At 39.4% G+C, this 21,396-nt stretch overlaps 1 protein-coding gene across 36 annotated transcripts in view; it reads right to left on the reverse strand.

Moving 5' to 3' along the window:
* Positions 1 to 21,396, reverse strand: part of rims2a (regulating synaptic membrane exocytosis 2a) — a 174,028-nt gene continuing 152,632 nt past the window's right edge. For 24 of the 36 annotated variants that reach the window (XM_028471150.1, XM_028471132.1, XM_028471130.1 and 21 more), the window contains 6 exons: positions 20,133 to 20,377; positions 4,907 to 5,048; positions 3,210 to 3,322; positions 3,029 to 3,130; positions 2,674 to 2,813; positions 1 to 2,566 (listed from right to left, as the gene is read on the reverse strand). In XM_028471150.1, the coding sequence (XP_028326951.1) occupies positions 2,363 to 2,566; positions 2,674 to 2,813; positions 3,029 to 3,130; positions 3,210 to 3,322; positions 4,907 to 5,048; positions 20,133 to 20,377 (946 nt within the window). In that variant the 3' untranslated portion in view covers positions 1 to 2,362. Of the gene's footprint in view, positions 2,567 to 2,673; positions 2,814 to 3,028; positions 3,131 to 3,209; positions 3,323 to 4,906; positions 5,049 to 7,468; positions 8,684 to 20,132; positions 20,378 to 21,396 lie in introns of those variants that run through there. The other 12 variants (XM_028471154.1, XM_028471158.1, XM_028471156.1 and 9 more) reach the window with 3 other exon arrangements.

The raw sequence follows: 21,396 nt of genomic DNA on the forward strand, positions 1-21,396 counted from the left end.
TCAGTGTAATAACATTTTTTTTTTATTTTAATTTGAAAAATAACTTACATAAATCTCTGTACTCAACCATACTTAACCAAGACATAGCCTTGGCATTAACACATTGCACCAAAAAGAAAAAATGAAAAGGCATTCAGAAGGATAAATAACAAATGTCTTTGTCATCATGAGGCATTTTTCCTCTTCCAAATAAGTCCCAGCAGTCTATTCATGACAGCCCTCTCTGTAAAATTCCCACATAAGCGTATGTACACAGAAGTTTGAAATGAAAATATATACTGTATATTACAGCTTGATAGAGCTACAATGTTTTCTTGGAGGTTAAAGTTCATTATCTGGAAAAAGAACAATGCCTCAGATAGATTTCATTCAGACATACTGCAACTATAAGATTCATTTACTTCCCAAACATGGGAAGCAGCAATAAATAGAAAATAAAAAATAAACTGGTCTTGGCTTTTAAATGAAACTAACAAAAATATAGTAAATTAACGTCTTCTTTTAAAGAATTATTAATAAAACAAGAACAATGTGTGGCATTATCCCTTTTTTTTTTTTTTTTTTTTAGATCTTGTGATTAGCTCATCTTCACACACAGTTCCCATGGACTGAAGCAGAGCGACACACATCTCTCTCATGTTCTCTGCCTCTTGGTTAGGAATAGACCTCTTACCGTACCAGTAAAGATATTTTTGCATGTTTGTCAACAATACTGAAAGAAAATACACTTGCAATGTTTCCTCCCCCTTCATAAAATACATTTGTTTTTTTCCTTGTCATTTTTTCACTCCAAAAAACCTGAAAGGAAATATGACTTTGGGGGTGGAATGTTTTGTTAGAACTTTAATAAACGGTCTTGGAAGACCAGACACTAAATTTGCCGTTGAGTTCAATTTAAGGTGAGGGGGGGAAAGTAATGGAATTGACATGCACTGTACAAGAAACTGCAAAAAGTCCAAATATCTTCTTTATCAAAACATGCTGATTTACTGTAAGGTGTGCCCAAGCTATGTTGCAGAAAATCCTTTCAACATGCTTGTTAAAAAAAATCCAATTCAAAATAAAAAAAAAAAAAAACAATACAGAGGTGTAAAAAAAAAGAACAAAAAACCAACAGTCCTAAAATCTTTACGATCTCAGGGGACGAACGATGGTAGCAACGAATCGTACAATGAAAAGTACCCTGGGACAAGGAAAAATAAGAAAAAACATGTACAATTTGCACATTGTGTTTATCTTCATAAGGCATGTGCCTTTTACAAGGAAATAAATCATTTACATTTGTTTTCATTTTCACTTTTAATCACATAAACTTCTTCTTAAATTCCCCTTATTTGTACGTCTGTAAAAGACAGACTCATGAACGGACTGAAGAATGATAAACAATGTCATTCTTTTTTTCTTACTCATGATGTTGCATTCACTCCATTTGAAAACCATGCACAAGTGAAATTTATCTTTAAAAATAATAGAAATTGTCGAAAATGGCTGACCTGTTTTGTTTTACTTTTTTTTTGCAAGTTGCAGCCTCAAGAAAATAAGTTCTTTCTTTCTTTTTATCTTTTTATCCAACGTTTGTCCATGCAAAGGAAACAATAAGAAAAAATATCTTTTCTCAATTTTCATACAATATATCAACAGAGAAACAAAGATGATAAGATTGTACATCTTTTGATGGGGGTTTGGATAGTTTATTGTGGAGGGCTGCCACATTCTGATTCTATGATCCTTGCGGTACTTTGTTCTGTACCTGTTTTGACTTGCTACGGTGACCTTGAATACTCAGGGCCTTTCTTTTGGTTTTGAGGGAGTGTGGACACAAGCAGGGACACACCTCCCCCAAAATGAGGTGTCTTTTAATCTCCATCTACACAGCTCGGTCTGTTGGCGTGGCGTGACCAAGCATCCGTTCAGAAACACTCTCCCCCCCCTTCAGATAGTTGTACATCATCAATACATTATTAAAAATAAAATAAAACATTTAAAACAAAACAAAAAATAAATAAAAATAGTCAAAGCAACACATTGTTTTTCATTCGAAAAGGGCTTCTGTAGAACTCGCTAAGTGGTTCCCAGTGTCGGCCGAATAGGATGAAAACCTGGAATTGACGGATTCCTTGTGCTAAGGAGTTCATTCCAGCTTCCTCCAAGCATATGGACGCCCGGCAAATCCTTGCCACCAGGCGCCCTCGTTCCGCCGTGTGCACACTGTGCGCAACGTTTTTGCTCAAAACATCAGGATCACGTTTGCACCCCAAGAAACAGGCTCAGAAGACACAACATCAAGCATGCAGTGTAACCGGGGGCGTGACCTGTATCTGCAACATTGGCTGCTACAACAACGCTATCAGTCCACACGCTGCTATGATCGAGAGAAACTGTCCAATGAGGATTGGGAAGCTCTTCTTGTCAGCGGGGCCAGAGTAGGGTCCACCAAAGAGGAAGGAGGGAAGAGCTTGAACCAGCCAATCACCATGTTGGACAGGTCCAGCTCATCTAACAGTATCTGAACTGCTCCCATGAATGATTTGTGGTCCATACGTCCATAGTCGCCCCAGACGATAACCTGTGAAGAAAACAGCAGTGACACATTATTGTTTTGAACGTTTGATGAAGAAATGCAGTTGTTTTACAGTAATAGTGTTGTACTATTCAAAAGAAGACTTTTCTTACCTGCAAAACCTTTCCTCCTGGATTCTCCTCAAATGGAAGTTGTTGTTGGTAAAGAGGATCCAAGGTTTTTCTTGCTACTTTAGTTTTCTTTTTGGCTATGCAAACTCCATTTTGCAAAAGGTAGACCTTTACATATGGTGCTGGGAATGGACAAACAGAAAATAAAAGTAGTTACAATTCACACCTCTCAATAAAACACAGTGCAATAAACAGAAAACTCTTATCTAATTATTAGTTTTTGGAGACATTTGAACTGAATTGATTTGAAAATCAAAATAGGACAACCTTTCACAATGCTGAACAACAGATTAAACATTTGCTGTTCGCCCCAAAGACACTAAAGAATTCAAGTTACCTGGCAGTGCCTTGGAACCTGGTTTTCCCACAAGGCCACGGGCTCGGATTACTTCCACCTCCAAGGCTCCTTTCTTTTCCACCATGCCAATCTGGATGTCTCCTACAGGACAACAAGAAGATGAAAAAAAACAACCAATTCTGATGCTTCTGTTACTGACAGAGATGATTCCTTTGCTCACCCATGGGTGGGGTTGCCAGCGTCTGTCGTCCAACCAGCTGGGCGGGGCCAAGACCGTCCAGGAAGTCGCTGAACTGAGCGTCCGAGGAGAGCCTCACTCCAGGGAAGATGAGACTAATGTAGAGAGAAGGATATTTGTTAGTAAACCAATGAACACAGGGCTATGCTATGGAGATGCCACATAAAAGTGACATGATGTATTGTTGTGATGCTGGGAGCTTTAGTCAACTGTGTTAGGAAATATTCCCTTTGGTTGCTTAATTCTCTTCTTTTGTACTGTTGAAATGATATGATGCAAGATTCCCTCACTATACCATCTTGTGGTACAACGTGGTGCTGCAACTGCAGTTGGGTGTTAGCAGGATTAGCGTCAATTACGTTTTCAATTACCCATTTGATTACAATTCAATTACGATTACAGTAACCTGCATTTTTTCTTATTACAATTTAATTACAATTTTTTTATCCTCAGAAAGTAAATTACAATTACATTCTCAATTACTAAAGTTCAATTACAATTAATCACAATTACTGAGCCTGAAATAAATAACCTAATAAAAGTTAACCTTTCTCTCTCTTGTGTTAGCTTTCTGTTAGCATCTCTTATGATAACGAGTCCTAAACCAGCTGTAAAATACACTAAAAACAACTTTCCTATCTTTTGGTTGTTAGGCTTCCTAATCAATGAAAATATAGGTTTTAATATTTTTGGTCACTAAACCCTTCAATTTATTATTTTTTTAAATGGTTAAATGTGGGAAAGCTTAATATGAAACGTATTTTAATCATTTTTAACTACATTTGTGTAGAACTGTAACATGGTTCCCCAGACATTTTATAGAATTTTCGTGACAATTACAAAGTCAATTATCAAAACTCAATTACAATTTAATTACAATTACAACAGCAACAGATTTTTTAATTTCAATTACAATTATAATTACGCCATAATTGTAATGAATTATCAAATAATGATGTCAATAATAATTTACCCCAACTCTGGTGTTAAAGCAGAACTAAGTAACTTGCGCTTAGCGCTCCCCCTTAAAGGTCCCTTTTGGTTATGTCACTGTCATAAACACTCTGCACCCCCCGCCGCCTGCTCCACCCCACAGCTACATGCACACCTTTGCTCTCCCAAGACAGTAGCAACCAATCACTGAAAAATCCTAATACAACAGTGACACTGAGGGTGCTTTCACACATATAGTCCCATGTGACCATGTGAACAGTATGAGGAAGAGAGACAAGTAAAATAAATGAATGATGTGGCAGTAATACGGAAGGGAGTGGAAACGTGTATGATGTGTTTGTTTGTGTGCTGACAAAGCGGCTCTGAAAATGGATAGATGGATGGATGGATAGACAGATGGATATTTGTGTGTGTGCTGCCTGATGGAGCGCTGGGTTGCGAGTGTGTGTGCGTTCCTGTTGCCGCAACGACAGTGTGTTTGTATTGGGCTGCCATAAAGCAGTACGTCTTCTGGCCAGAGACAGAAGGGGGGGGATGAAAAACCCCCCAATCACCCGATAAACACTTGTATTACCCTCACAGGGACTAGGATGTATTAAGAAAAAGTTACTTAGTTCTGCTTCAAGCTTATGCATGGATTTTTGTCGCACTAGCCCAATGTAAATGGTACATGTGTGTGTTTGAAAGTTCTGAATAATTCAGAGTGTAATTTCATGTCCACTTACTTTCCCTCAGAGCTGTAGCTGTTCATGCTTCCGTCAGTGGACTCTCGGCTGGCCTGCCGAGTCATCCTGCTCCTCATCTCCACCGCTAGGCCCGTCTCTGTACTCCTCTGGATCGTGCTGCGCAGCTTCTTACCGCCTGCTTCTGTTCAAAAAAGATTTACAAAAAAAAACCAAAGAATGTAGACAGTCAGTTCATGACAATGAATTTGTGACTCACAGCAAGCTGCGTTCAACTGAATAATCCCTGATGAAGCAGAACTCCACTTGAGGACACAAAGACACAGCGACAGTCAGGAAAGGCAATTAAATGATCGCAGTCTGAACTCAGCAGAACAATATGTACAGTCTTCCTCCCAACAGTGCTGTTTCCTGAATATTACACACACGCACACGCACACACTCTAACTGATCTGAGGAGACAGCTGGCTCTACCCATTAGAGCCACTGGTGCTCATGCCCACTCAATGTGCACGTGTTTGTGCTCACGACAGAAAAACACACCTCTACTCATAACAACCGCAATGACCACTGCATACACACACCTGCGCACATACACGGTCCTTAGTTTTCATTCATTTCCTAACCAGTCTGACTTCACAGTGTTCCGTGGGTTTGTCGTTAAAAACTCAATTGTTAAACTGCGGTTGTATGTTACCATAGAATAGTGTTTCTCAAATCGGGACACGTGTACCCCTAAGGGTACGCGATGGCACTATGGTATGGGGGTACTTGAAGTAGAAACAGTGGAAAATTAGCAAATGAAAGCACTCAAAATATGAGGTTTTGTATAAGTTATTTTTTAGTTAAAAATCATAATCGTAATAATGATGTTGATTAAAACATGAACTGAACAGTGGTGATGGGAAATAATAAATAAATCTATTTAGGAGGCACTAAATACTGTTTCATTCTACTTATTTATAAAATAATTTTCTTTAAAATGTGTGTTAACATTAATTCATTCCATCATAGTGCTCTATAGTTGTTTTTTCACAATATTCTGAGTAAAATGTTGTAGTCGGACAATAGGGGGTACTTGAATTCAGAAATGAGAAAAAGGGGGTACTTGCGCCAAAAAAGTTTGAGAAGAACTGCCATAGAAGGTGTCTGAGTATAGTTTTCTGTTTCCTTTATGTGTGATAGAGTTTGATTAATGCTTGGCTTTACATGAAGCAGCATGTTGACAAACGTCTCTTCACTGTAGTACGTTCACATGGTTTGTAGAAATCTGCCAATGACACACACAGCTTTTACTAATCCGGTTATCTGTTCAGTTCTTGCTGTTTCATCTCTCCTTCCTTCAAGCTGCTTTGCTTTGTCAGATGCAAAGCTGACTTGAAAGAGGATTCTGTGCGATGTCCCACAGCTATAAACACATGCAGTATATTCAGGTGGCCTCCACCTCCACTTCCTGCTCTTCACACAACACAATGAAGGACACAACCACAGAGTTCAACTGTGACGTCCGCAGGAGATCCGTCTGCCATCTACGGGACTGCACAAGTGTCATCAATGCATGACCCTGGAAGACGTGCCAATCGAGTGAGCTAATGAACAACATCTACTGCGTATGAATTAAGTAACGGGAGGCAGACACTAGCCGAGCGCCAGCAAATAATAAGAAACAACAAGCTGCAAACACACAAACACGGAGCCATTCCTTTGGATTTAACAACAATATTGGGGTTGCTTCAACAGATCATTGCACTGTGGTGAATGCACCATCTAATGCATATGACGCTGTATAAATAAGGTAAAAATAAAATACCATCTAATCAAAATCTATTAAATCAATCAATCATTATCTTAAGAGCATTAAATAAGTCAAATTGGGGGCAAACAATGGTAAAAAGTTGTGCACAGACACAATGCAAAAAAAGGATTTGATGATTGCTGCAATAAATCAGAAATCAAACCATGTGTTATTAATGCAGTGTGGTATCTGCATGTGTTTGAACATTGAAGAGATTGTAGATGCCTAGAAGCTGTGAGCTAGCGTCTGGCACAGAGCATCAGGTATTAACACATGTTCAGAGCTCCCTGTAGCAGCTTTTAAAATGAATGAGTACAAGAAAAAAGACTAAAAGTCAGACAAATTGGCTCATCTCCAGGTCAGTGGCCTTATGTTGTATTTCTGCCAGACATAGAAACTCACAAGAAGCTGCCAACACTGCAAGTGTAAGTGATAAAGGAGATGTGAGTGTTAAGTTGTGGCTTTTTGAAGCTAAATAGGCATTACCACTTACAAGATACAAAACAATGAGTCAATCCAGTTTGTAAATATTCTGTTTTTATTCTAGACTGGCTGATTTAACATCATCATTATGAAGTCAGATATTGGTTAAAGTGGCATCAGTGGAAACAATACTGAAGCAGTCTGAGGCCAGATCAATTTCAGATATAACCAGTCCATTTTGGGTCAAGATTAGAATGACAACAATCGAACATCTTAATGTGTAAAACCATTACATCTCAATGCTGTCTACTTCTTTCCTGTCTGCCTTCATTTATTTCAAACATCCCTGTGGCCCCCAAGCACACAGCTGTGACATGTCTTCTTACCTCCGTCCTCCTCATCAAAGGAGTTCATGCAGGGGAAATAAACAGCCAACGCCTCGAATGATGCCGACAGGCTCATCTTGCTCTGGGAACATTGGATCCGCATCCCTGCAGCTGGAGCAGAGCTATCGTTTCCCTGCCTCCCCATGTCTGCACAGAGTCGTCCTCCTCAGTGCGATGAATCCAAAGCACAAGGTGAAGCCTTCTCCCACTTAGACGGGTTTGTACTTTTCTACCCTGGAGGCTCTAATGATTCCTAAATGTGTTATTGTTTATCCTGCAGCGTTTTAAAGCTGTGTCTTCTAATCTTTCCCCGGATCCTCTGGAGGCTGCAGCGCTAAAAAGATGCTGCTCTCGTGAGTGGTCTTGTACTGTCTGAGACTGGCGCTGCTCCTGCACCTCTTTATTCAGGGGGGAGGGTAGAGGGATCATGCTCTACCAATCACAGAGCTCAGCTGCTATGGCGAACCTCAGTTGGCTCTGCAGATGAACAAGCTTTACCCAGAGATAGTAGTGCACCCTTTCTCCTCTCCTAATATCATTTAGAAACGTTCTTCTATTCATCTCTTTATTCTTTTACTGCTTGTTCTGTCTATTTTCCTCAGTTGTTAAGTTTCCCATACCTTCCTCTGTCCCATTATCCCTCCTCCCTCTCCCCAACTCATTCAGCCAGAGAAAACAAATCATCATTAATTCTGCCAGCAGTTCTGTTTCCTTTTGAAAGGTCTCAAGCCACATGGTGGCCACTCAAAGTGCACGTGCCAAAGGCTGCTTATTCACTTTGCTCCCCGTCATACGAACAGCACCACAGCTGGGTTGCATTGGAAAGTAATTCCCTGGACTTGGAGCTGGCGGTTTTTGGGGGTTGGAAATGAGAAGGAAAAATACTATCAAGTGAAAGCTTTCATTCACGTGCTGCTGCTTCTGAAAACATCATTTGTCTCCAGAGATTCCAGTCCTCTGAAACAATCACAACCAGGACGACAGGAGCCAAATTTCCATTTGTAGAGTAAGTCTAGCATCAGTCTGAGACACAGAAAGGAGAACTAATAAATCATCTACAGGCAGCATAGTACACAACTTCAAACTGAACTTAAGCTAGTCATGTTCTGTGTTAACCGACATTCAGATTTCACACAGCTTCAGTTTGCAGCTGAGGATGGATGAGCTCTGAGTGCACATCTGATATCAGGTTTCTCCTCTCTGACAACCTTTCACCTGTTTTCAATGCAGGGCAGACATCTAAATGTTTCATGTAGGTCATGGCAGATAAATACAACACCTGTCATTTTCAGCCACAAACGTACAGTAATTAAACAAACACACAGCATCACAACACAAAAAACCCATTTTAAAGTGGATGGGATTTTCTTAATGGAAGTTTACACATACTGACAAACAATTTTCTATATTGTGAGAGGCTAAAATCATAATGATTATAAACAGCTCTCTTGAAACTACTTGTATATATAAAGAATATAAATATCTACATAAATAGATATGTTGAAGATGTGTCTCTAGATTGTCATCTGACATTGTTGAAGTGCTGTGCTGGTGAATGCAGAAGATGTGGAAATGGTAGTGGTAGTCTTTTGTAAAAACATGCGCTAACTTTACAGTTGATATACTAACCCATTAAAGGTGCAGTCTGCAACTCTTATAAAAGTGACCTTGTGTCATATTTGCTAAAGCTGTCACTATGTAAGGACAGCTTTACATCAAACTAGTAGTTTGTGTGAAAAAAAACAGACTCATTGAGCCCCTCCTGCTGCTCCTGCTGCCTTTGGCAGATTGCCAGAATGCACCGCGACCGAGCAAAAAGAACCAATCAGCGCCAGGATTGTGTTTGATGGGCTGTCTGACAGCTGTTGCTCACAGTCCCCGCCCCTTTCTGGTGGCTGGAGCGCCGTCTTTTTTACAGTGTATGGTCTCGAGGAGTAGAAGATGGAATTGGCAACTTTCCTGCTAGAAAGGTAATTACTGCTGCTTGATTTACATTATGTTTGATTTGTAATTGTTACACTAGAACTCTGTATAGCATGTGTTGTTTGTGTGTGCGCAGCAGCCTCCGTGTGAGCTGCTGTAAGTGACACTGTTGTTGCTGCTGCTGAGATGTGCGCACATTGAGAGAGAGAAGCACTGCAGTAATATGCTTTTAACAGTGCATGTTATATTACTGTGTTGTTGCTGTCTGGCAAACGTTAGCTTGCTAGCTCTTCTGAGGGAGGGACTTTGGAAAGTTTGGAGGCAGGGCAAGAGAGCAGCAGGGAGGGAGGGGGAGAGATCTGAGAGTTGCGGACTGCACCTTTAACCCCTTATTATTAATATTAATAATAATAATAATAATAATAATAATAATGATTAATGATTAATAATATCCTTTATTAATCACCTTAGTGATATTTGTTTCTGCATTTTCACCCACTTTGTGCACAGATGGTTGCAGATATTGTTGCGAGGAGACTTATCAGCAGAACAAAGAGCAAAAGAAAAAGCTACGAAGCTGGTTATCAACACGTTCACTTAACCCAGGTGATTTCAGCCTGACTACGTACGCACTCCCATTAAACGGGTGGAGATTGCAGCGTCAGACCAATCACAAACACGAAGAAACCATGTAGAGCAACTTACATTACAATCAAGGAATACTGTAATTCTTTAAAAATATGAATAATTAAAATCTATAATTCAGACCAACACACACTTTGCTGCAGCAACAGCAGGAAGAAAGGAACGCTGACAGAGAATTGATGACTGTTAATGTTTAAGTTTGTGATATTATACAATATTAATTCATCAGAGAATAAACAGTCTGATTAATTTCACTTTATTAATGCATAGACCTCATCAGTGGTTGTGATGCTGTGTTTATACATAATAAGGTGGACAATAAATGTATTTTATACAGCCTGTATTATCTTACAGCACTGAGACTCTCTGCTTCACCTCAGAATAGAGAATACGCAGGCTTTATCAGCTGACTAATGTAGGTCAGTACATCAATCTATATCTTTCCTATAGGACAGACATGGGCAACTAACGGCCTGTCAAATTTTTTGCAGCCCCCAAAGCAAATCCCCAAAAATTGTAATTCAAGAAGTTCAAAGTGATACAAAGCCCAACATACTACACAAAAAAAAAAAAAAAAAAAAAAAAAAAAACCCACAGAAATCAGCAGCAAAATGCACAAAATACACACAAAAATTCCAAAAATACAAAGACAGACACAACACTTAAACAAAAATGACTACAAAACAATAACACATTACAGAATAGCTCCAAAGACACACAAACTGTTAACAAGATTACACAAAATGACGGGGAAATACAGAAAACAAGAACACAAAAAAATAACAAAAACACAAAAAATAGAAAAACACAAAATTACAAAACCCTTTCCCCCTGTTAATACTCTAATTGGTCATTATTCTAAATCCTGACATGAATATTGATCAGATGGCTCTCAGATCAGACACAGTCAGATTTGTGTGGCCCCCGCTGTCATAGAGTTGCCCTCCCTGCTGTAGGATATCATCAGGTAAATCAAAGGATTGTATCGATGCCTGAATATGATCTCTGTGTCCACAGAATGACACACCTATTATTGGGCAGGTTGTTTTCCTCGAGAACTGATTGGTCAGGAGCCAGAACAAAACCTGCTCCTGACCAGGTTAGCTGTTCAGCGTAAGTTACCATGGTGATTTAGCCAGCTTCATAGAACAGGCCCATTATGTCTGACTTCTCCTTGTTTTCTCCACAGCATTGCCTTTCTCACAGACAGCCTACTATATTGTGTTTCTCCTGGTTTCTCCAAATTTGTATTTCGCGTTCACTGATTTCCCACATCAGAGCGGAGCCGACCACGGCCCCAATGCAACGCCATGCTGTCACCACAAGCTTCTGAAGTAGAGAAGATGACACGAGACAGACTCATCACGTGTTTTTCCAGATACATTCTTTATGAACTATAATAGGTAAATATGATTACTTTCACAAAGAAGACACCCTGATATTAAACTTTGAGCTCTCATCTGTTCTGTAAACAGCTTTGGCTCATGAGCGAGGTCACACGTGTTTATTTTCTGTGAAAAGTTGGCACGTGTGAAAAAGTCTTTGCAGCTGATACAGTAATTCTAATTTTGCCTGCTGCATAATGACAGGGTTGAACAAAGCACACTCCACCTACACGTGGAAACATTAGGCTTAATTACACTGAACGTAAGTAAGACATACTCTGAAAATAGAGCTGACAAGCATATATAAATACAGCATTGCAAAAACACCACCAATAAGGTAAAAAAATTATTACAGCAATACATAGTTCAATCAGAAACATAAGGAGAATCTAATAGGATCTTCATTATCTTGTCGACAAAAACATGCTTAAGATAGTTAATGCCCCCAGCTTTAATACGTGACCCTCTGTTTGCAAAACAGAGCTCTATGTATTTGTAAAATAAATATTAAATTTATTGGAATTTTCTGAAAATAAGTGTAAAAGTTATTGTAATTTTGAACCATGAGAGTGTGTGTGCACAGGTATATAAACTATGCTCTTCTCTAACTTATGACTTACTTATGACACACTGTCGGACTATGACCTCATAACTGAAAGTCGCAGTGAAGAATCTGAAGAATCTCTTCCAGCAAAGCAGCGTAACGCACAGGAAGATTTGGAAAACAGGCGGTAGAAATCATCAGAGGAAGTCAGTGTGATTGATGAAGCCAGGCTAGGTCAAGCGTCACACAGCAAAGCTGCACTGTAAACACCGGCTAATGGAAGGCTTCAAGTGTGACACTCACATGCACAGATTTGGCAAACAGAGTGCTTGAACACTCCTGGAAACACACAAGTACAGGCGACAAAGCAGGCAAATATACTTTGTGTTCTCTGAGTTTACATTCCCTGGATGTTACATGATGCAGACCAGTCCTGATACCTGGAAATACAGTTTCCTGAGTGTGTTTTACTCAATAAAGACGGGAATTAGATGAAATACCTATAGTTACCGGATGAGGTGTTCTGTTAAGACTTCAGCTGTTAACTATAGAATGCATAGCATGATGTTGTTCAGGTCACGTGTTAACTATGGAGAAACATCAGGAAACAAAAATAGAGGCGTGTGTATTACTGGATTTCCACTGGATGCGAAACTTCTTCGTAACGTCTCCGCTGCGTAACTGCTGTCCGTCAATCCCCACCATCTCCGTCTGTGATGCATGACTGTTGTAGTAAAGACTCAGGAGATCTTGTTAATTCATGCGCAATATAGCATGTTGTAGTCACTACAAAGAGAACCACAAAGCCATACAAAGAGTTCGTTGTGTCCTTCGAGAGAAGCCGAAGGAAATCCACTCGGTCCTGCGCTGTATATCTTCTGCTTTTGTGGAGATTATTGTGATTCAACCGTGGATAAGTGCAATATTTATATACAATCCACTGCCGCCCTGTCCATGGTGTAGCCCCACCTAACACCTGAAAAAAGCTGGAGATAGACACCAGCAGACCCCCGCCACTGTGAATAGGAGCAAGCGTGTCGGAAAAGGGATGGAAATGTGATCCGCCTTGAACACAGAGTATTCTATTTTTTAAAAAAAACGGATGTTTTATTCTGTCTGTGTACTACTTCCTGTGCCACACGGGCTTATCTTTGCTGAATGTATGCAGCATTGCTCCCGTGTACGGCAAAAACAGAAAGTCTGCATATCTATTGCATGACAGAGTCGTTACGCAGCTGTGACGGACCGCATACGTAGAAAATTGACAAATTGACTTTAATGTAAACGCATCAGCTCCGTTGCTGTTACACAGCAGACACGCAGCAGTTACACATCCAGTGGAAGATCCGCTCTATGTTTACTTAGCAATTGTTTTTGTTAAAGACAGAAGAATGAAGTTTGTATTTTAGGTGTAATCACTGGGTCAAAGTTTAAATTAGATTTAATGAATTTATATACATATATATATATACTGTATATATGTAGTTGCAGAACAGTTTGCCCACTTGCTGCCTTCCTTAATTTAGCAGAGCAAACTCAAACAGATGAAAATCTCATAAGAAACCTTTCCAATCTCTATTACTGTAAGACACATTTTTACTCCCACAGCCTCAACAAACTGTCTCGTGTCAAAACGCGTGAGAAAATGTCATCGTGGCATGATTACTAATGCACACGTCACAAACCACTGCGAGCCACCATGACGCTTGTGCTGTACGGAATAGCTTCGCCGCACTATTTTTCCTGCAACGTGATTCAGACTTCCTCTTCAGCTGTCACAACCTTGATGTCAGCCTTAAAAGTCAAAACATTTAGAACGAGGAAGTCCGGTAAATATTTTTAGCTGGGGCTAGAATCTAAAAGAGCAAAGAAGAAGTTCAATTTCCGGTTCAGATTGGAGGCAATAAATACACGATATAATATGAGATGTTACTGTGGGTGTTTCGTTGAATAACTAATAGACATTTTTTGGACTACACTATGAAGACACATTTAAGCTCAAGTCCTTCTGCTTTTAGTCTAGACCTTTTCTAATCTATAACCTTACTTTTAAATACAATTTGATTGAGTTTATCCATGATAGTGCACAAAATGTGTATTCTGCAAAACGATAACTTTTCATTTTTTTGTTCTTATAGAAAAATGTTATTGAGTGTTCGGCCCTTATGTACACTTTGGTTCGACATTTGGCTTTAATTCAATCAAGGTTTGAAAATCTAGGCTTTTCCTGGAACACAGCTTAGACATGCATAATTCCTACTGCATTGAAAAATACAAGAACATCAGGTAATTATCAACAGCAGAGAGTACACACTCTGCTGAGAAAAACACAGTTAAGGTCACTGTGTGAAAAACAGTTTAGTCTTCTCTGAATTCATTCAAATTGAACCGATGTGTAGAGGTGATTTGTGATCTATAATTTCAGCAGGGTAGATATATTGATTTGAGAGCCAATCACTTTTACAGCATGAGTTTGCAACCTTAAAGGTCCTATATCATGCTAAATCAACTTTTTTGAGCTTTTAAACTTGTTACAATGTTAATTACTCATCAAAACACCCCCAAAATATTATTGGCCTTCCTTCCTGCATCTTTGAGCAATCCTCACTAATCCTGCTCTCTGAGCTGCTGCTCTGCCCTCTTCTGAAAAACCTTAGTGACATCACTAAAGTCTGAACTGCCCCCTCCATGAAGTGCCTGATGCCTGTGTAAGTACCAAATGCATGTATATCCAACTGCAGCCATGGGTACAGTACAAGCGACGCCCCCAACAAACCACGCCCAGGCAAGCAATTTTTCAGTGCGCTGAGCCGTTCCATTTTTAGTATCCGTTATATCGCTTCGTATCGCCTTTGACTTGATCTGATGTGTTTGTGACCCAGTGCGACGCAGCAGTTGGGCAAAACAAATGATTATCACCTTAAATGCACTATTCCTGTAGTTAATTGAGTTGAGGAGGAGAAGAAAGTGACTTAGCAGCTTAACACTCCGGTGATCGTTTGAAGCAGTTGAATTACTCCATTGCTGCTGCTGCTGTGATAAACACAGTCTGGAGCGCTGAGACGGACTCACAATCACAATAGCCGCTTAAATAGCCATGTGTTGTACTGTAATGTGCAGTTTTATCAGCTGAAAAAATTAACAGTGTGTGGATAGCAAAAACAAAATAGCTTTGGTGATCGCAAGAGCGAGGAATGAAGTCTGCGTCTACAGACACGCCTACTTATGCATATGCATGTAGGCCCCAAAACAGCCCATTTTAGAACTGCTCAGAAAGTCACTTTTCAGAGGGCTAAAACTGTGGAAAATTGGTGTTTGGGAAAATAAACCTCAAATACTAAAAAAATGTGAAAATAGCATAATACCGGTGTCACGTACTGAGTTTACCTCCGTACTGAGATTATAACCCTAACCTAATCCAATAAACAAATAAAACACATGTCCGTTCACTTTGAAAACAAAAAATAAACAAAAAATAATAATAATTTTTTTATATACAATCTCAGTACGATGTGACACCGGACCTTTAATCTAAATGATGTTATTTACACAAAACCAACAAAGAGACACACATAACTTTTTAAAATTTAGAATAGAATAAAGAAAATTTGCATAAAACCTTTCAGTGAGCACATAAAGATGTTTAAATAAGCACAAAAAGGTACATATCCCATTCATGGAAGCCATGTTACTCTAATAGTCACTGAATAAATGTATTTCTGCTCCAATTTTAACCTGTTCAAAGAAAAGGTGTGGGACCAGTGGGGAAAGTACACACACACACAGACCAAAAACTTTAGTTTGTGTGGACGTATTACCATTATGGTCACATGTGACCAACTTTAGATGAGCACTTATATTAGGTAACCTGTACGTTCATCCTATGCATTTCTTGGAGAATATTACTTAAAAAATTCATGAAAGTGGAACAACTGCAGACGACCAAGCACACTGAATGAACGGTCTGCCTCTCCTTCTTTGACCTTTCTTTAGTCAAATCGGCTCATTCTAATGACATTATCCTATTTAAACGCTATCATATGAAAGAAAGGTAATCAGAGTAGATTTTTTTTTAAATGTAACATCATTGTTTGCTTCTAATTTTGTGGCTAACTTGTGAATATATGTTAAATGCATAAGAAATAACTGTAAATACGGCTGACTGCGAGGGTCTGGCAACATTTAAAAGAGAAAGTTAAACTTTGTCAAATATCTAATTTAAATCATTCAAAAACCTGCTATGCACACATGTGAATAACATTCCCTAAGTCTGGATGCAGTTAACTTTAATAGAGCTTTGGACACCAGGGGGGGGGGGGGGGTTTGGCTCTTTCCTCTTCTTGAATAATTCCTCAGTATACGTACTAATGAAAAATGAGACCAATGTTGGCTGCAGTCCAATATGGAGCCACTGCACGTGGAAATGATTATTACCATAATTTCATTTTTCCAACTGCATGTCATTCCTGGTCCTACTGCTGACCGTTTGACTCATTCCATGTGGAAAGTGTGAAACTACTAAAAGCAATGCCCTTCTTTTAGTACTTCAATCTAAATGTAGGTCACCACACAGAGGATTCAACTATCGGACTTCATGTGCACAGTTTAAATAGAGAAGGAGGGAGAACATCAGCTCTAGAGCACAAACACAGAGAAGTATGGATGACAGAAGTCATAAAGATGGAGGACCATTATATGTATAAATGAAAAGGAACAGAAAGACGGATGTGGAGAAAACAATACAGCTTTGTTTTTCATCTGTGCTGCTAAACTCCCATCATGCATCACCCAGAGAGCAGTGTGTCTACTGCGACCCCTTAGGATGGTAATTACCAGCCTTAGTTAGCAGGGAATCTGCTGATATAGGCACCCAACGTAGCACTGAAGATAAATTACATCGGCAAAGTTCAGCTATTTCACCCCATACAAAACAGTCTGATGGGGGATTTTAAGGGTGTAAAACAGCATCAGGTGTACTGTACGTGCAGTGAGCTGATGCATTGTTCTCTCTGCTCTGTAGGATTGGCCAACATTCTAGTTTCTACTTTTAACATTGTCGAACTTGAACTTTACCAAAAGAAAACGAAGCTGAGATGAATTGGCATTGTGAGAAATATATTTACACAGCACCCTGCAGAGGCTTCAGTAGTGTAACATCATGGTGGTGTGACGCACCAGTTGCACCCTCGATATTTACTCCACTCAAAAATAAACTCCTATTTTAGCCTTTCTCACACTGTGTCATACCATCTTTATCTGCCTTTTAGCATCAAATAGAAAAAGCAGAAGAGGAACTAATCATGAGGAACGGAAAACTACAGTAAAAGTCTCTGACAGATTAAGATATCTGTCCAGATTTACTATATTTTGGACAGTATTATTTCTCATCAAAACTCTTTTTCTCTGTTCTTCTCAGTTTGTTTTTTTTCCCGAACCAATAAAAGTCAGTGACTGGTGCTGAAACAGCAGGCTCACTACAGATTACGGTGACTGTTGACCATTATTTTAGCTATTTTCATGCACTTGAATTTTTCCTTTGATTGATTTGAATTGAAATCAATTTGATTTCACTATGAAGAGATGGACATCCTATGGTGTTAGCTTTGTACCCTCCACTGGTATTACAGTGTAACATAATGAATCTGTTGTGATTTTTGTAAGCCAAAAAAGCTTGTTATCTTAAGTGGTCCACAAATATTATATTATGATTCATGAGTAGATATTTCAACAAAAAACGTTATACACTGTAATAAATGATTTTCAGGTTGATAAAACACACAGACCAAAACAAATTCCTGCTTTACAAAATGAAATGTCCCATACCCAGTGAAGTGCCTTTAAAAGCATTAATCACATTAAGCAGCCCAGACACAGTTTGGATAGATTGTTTGAAGCTAAGTTGGTTCTCCATTGATCCTAAAATCTATTGTTCAAAGGGTTTCTGTACTAGTCATGTACAGTATATAACATCAAATGTGTTTGATGTCTTACCAATAAAAAAAGTATGTGGAAATTTATAAAAAAAAACAAAAAAAACAAAAAAACACACATTTGATGTATTTTTTTGAACAATTTTATATGTGAAAATAAGTAGAGCAGACAGGCCGACTAAACCTCTACTATTATAAATGATTGTCTGCTTACAATTAAATATCACTACAGGTACCCTTTAAGCAACCGACACTGCATGCTCATGATGACCAGATGAACCCTAAAAGAACCAAGAACAAACACTATTTTCTAAGTGCAGCTTTTTGAAAAAAGTGTGAGATATAACAGCTTCGTAAACTCTGCATCGTCCCTGCTCATTCCTGCACACATGTTCACTGAGAAACATACACAGTCAATGTTGAACATGAGATTATATTAGATCATATATCTGAGCCTAAACCAAGTAAAACTCTAATCCCTAATAGTTCTTAGAGAACCGACTAATATCTTGCAACAACAAAACTAGGATGCAGAAGGTCTGAAAATGACACTTTCAGGAAAATTGGAACTTGTTCAATGGTCAGCAGTATGATACTGCAATAGCATAACATTTCCCATCATCCTTCCATCCACCCATCCATCCATCCATGAGCCATGAAGAGAAAGTGGACTACATGGAAAAAGCTTTTTAATACCAAGGGAGAACAAACTTTCTAGCAGTGAGACAATGATCTCTACCAGTCCAGATTTACATAAAACACACGCTAACAGTTAATGAGAAAAGCCAGATCGTCATTTATCACAGAATGATGAACCTTCATCAGACGTCTGATGATGGATAAGCAGCTGCACACCTTGGCAAGTACACACTTGTTATTTATGCTGGTTATACCTGGGACTACATCCCTTCCATCTGACTGGCCTGTATCTGTGAAAGTGGTACAGCAACTTCTTTCCAACTGACAGTGCTCACACAACCTTGAAAGGTCGACCACCCTTTGAATGCACCTTTAAAGTGGGCAATAAGTGCACTGTAAAGCAGGGCACAGGTCAACTTGGTGGCGCATGTGTCCAACGGACACAGATCTGAGATATTGCAGGGCAGAATGCAAGAATGCTCTCACAAACTCCTTCTGATGCACTTAAAAGCAGAGTGAAATATTGATAGCTGGAGGCAACCTGTGCTGCTCGCTTTGTGCTGAGCAGACTGTTGCTACTGCAAGGTTGCTGAGGTTATCTTGAAAATGTATCATACTCAAAGAGATCTGTACAAATGCCAGTAAGTGTTTTTTTTTCCTCCCTAAACTATATCAGCACCATCTTTATGAAATGAACAGGAGGAAACAGACCTGTCCATCAACTCAACAAATACCAGTCAAACACTACAAGCAATTGTTCATTATCTTCACTGTAAACCTAAACATTCAAAGTAATTATATAGATGAAATAGTTCTGGTAACTTATTTGGGTTTACAGTTGATAACAATGAGCTGATGTATTAATCCTGAGAGATAAAACTGTCGCTCACGTGCCAATGAAATTACGAGCTGATTCCAATTCCATTCCAATTGTACATTTATACATTCATACTGTACATACTGTACATCTATCATCTCTGCCCTGCTATCTGCTTGGATCCAAGTGGAAATATCCTGTTAATAGAAAGTGCTTATTAATCGGCTTAATGTCAAACAATTGAAAGGTAACAAACCAAACCACAGCCACAGAGAAAGAATCAGCTGATTGCTCACATTATTAGACAATCCCTAAAGTGTTCCACAGCCCAGCACACACAGCACCAGCTGGGCAGTTATTCACAGACCAACAGCTGGTCAGGACTTTCACAATGAATATGGGATCCATAAAAATCAACAGTTGAGGTAGAGTTGTGGACAGAGAAGTCATTTTGGCATTACCAGTACCAAAAGTTTGGGATTGACAATAAATCACCAGCTTTCAAACACAACTCCAGAAAAATACGACGAAATAAAAAAAGCAAAACACTTCAATGAGACAAAAGTGGGAAAAAGCGGTTAGTTTTCAGGATCACTGGTACCTGGAGAAAGGAGGAAAAACGTAAAGCTGCAGAAAATTAAAAAACAACGTATTGTGGAAAAAGGAAAGAGATAAGCTGTAAAACAGAAGAGTTAGCTTTGTGGATCAAAGACGGACCATACAGGACAAAAGTGGACAACAGTCCAGAGTGGCCGGGCTGTGTGGTGATGGGGCGTCTCACCTGTTTGGCTGAGCTGAGAGGTGCTCCTGCTTTTGCGAGACATGCCAACCATGGCCTGCATTTTGGCACCAATGCTGGAGCGCCGCTTCTTGTCGTCAGTTCCTACCGTGCTGACTCCTGTGTCTGACTGGCTCCCGTCTGTCTTCTCCAGGTTACACATGTCACCGCTGACGCTTGTGCTCTTGGTCATGTTCATCCCGCCCGATGAGCCCATCTGCCTGTTTTTCATTTTGGATGCAAAGTCACTGTCAGCCACCACCATTGACAGGGGGAGGCAGGCGAGGACAGGGGAGAGAAGGACACAGGAGACGAGGAGGAGAAAGGAGGCCAGGAGAGAGTGTGAGGAAAGGAGATGATGGGAGGAGGAAAGAGGAGGAGAGGATGGATGGAGTGGATAAGAATAGGAGGGAAAGGGTGTGGGATGAGGAGGAGAAAAGGACAGAGTTCAGGTACAAGAGCTCATGACTGACAGTATAATTGAGTTTAGGATTTTAAAGTTTGATGCCCTGATTTATGTTAAATGCTATATTTGAGAGGTTGGAAATCAAACATGTTGCTTTGCATTTGGTTTTATAGGTTCATTACTTTTAATGGGCTCACTCATTGCCAGAGGTGAAAGTAATGGATTACAAGTACTCACGTTACTGTAATTGAGTTGTTTCTATGAGTAATTTTACTTGTGCTTACAACCGCTACTGAGTAAATGAATTCCTTTTGTTTTAAAATGATCAATGGACATTGTGAAACTTGAGTACAATTTCAATCAAGTAACAGTACTTCTACTTGAGTAGAATATATTACTACTCTTTACACCACTGCTCATTGTAGTTGGTTTTTCCATTTGCAGAGATGTTTAAACAAAATAAATGTTTGCTAAACAAGCACCTACAACTGACAAATATTAGAAAATAACAGTGTGCCTGTTGATTTGGGTGATCTGGGTGATCTGGGTGATCTGGGTGATCACATTAGTTTTATTCTCCTGCTGTTTAAATGGAAGTAGGCCACCGTCCAAATGAGGCTCTTATTTTAGCCCTGCCAGTGAAATTATTCTCCGGAGACAAATTACATTCTGTATCGTAAGGTCTGCATTACTAATAGGATGAGTTACGTGTCGAGCCCTTGGGCGAGTGTTCATTAATTAAAGTCTCTGACCTCTATCATGTCATCAAGGCAACTTAAGGAAAGAAGCGCTGTCTAAAATAAGAGATCAGTGCATTTTGACAACTATTATCCTTCATTTATTCAGTTGTGCTGTGAATGA

This window comes from Gouania willdenowi, chromosome 16 (assembly GCF_900634775.1).
Source record: "Gouania willdenowi chromosome 16, fGouWil2.1, whole genome shotgun sequence".
NCBI classification, from domain to species: Eukaryota; Metazoa; Chordata; class Actinopteri; order Blenniiformes; family Gobiesocidae; genus Gouania; species Gouania willdenowi.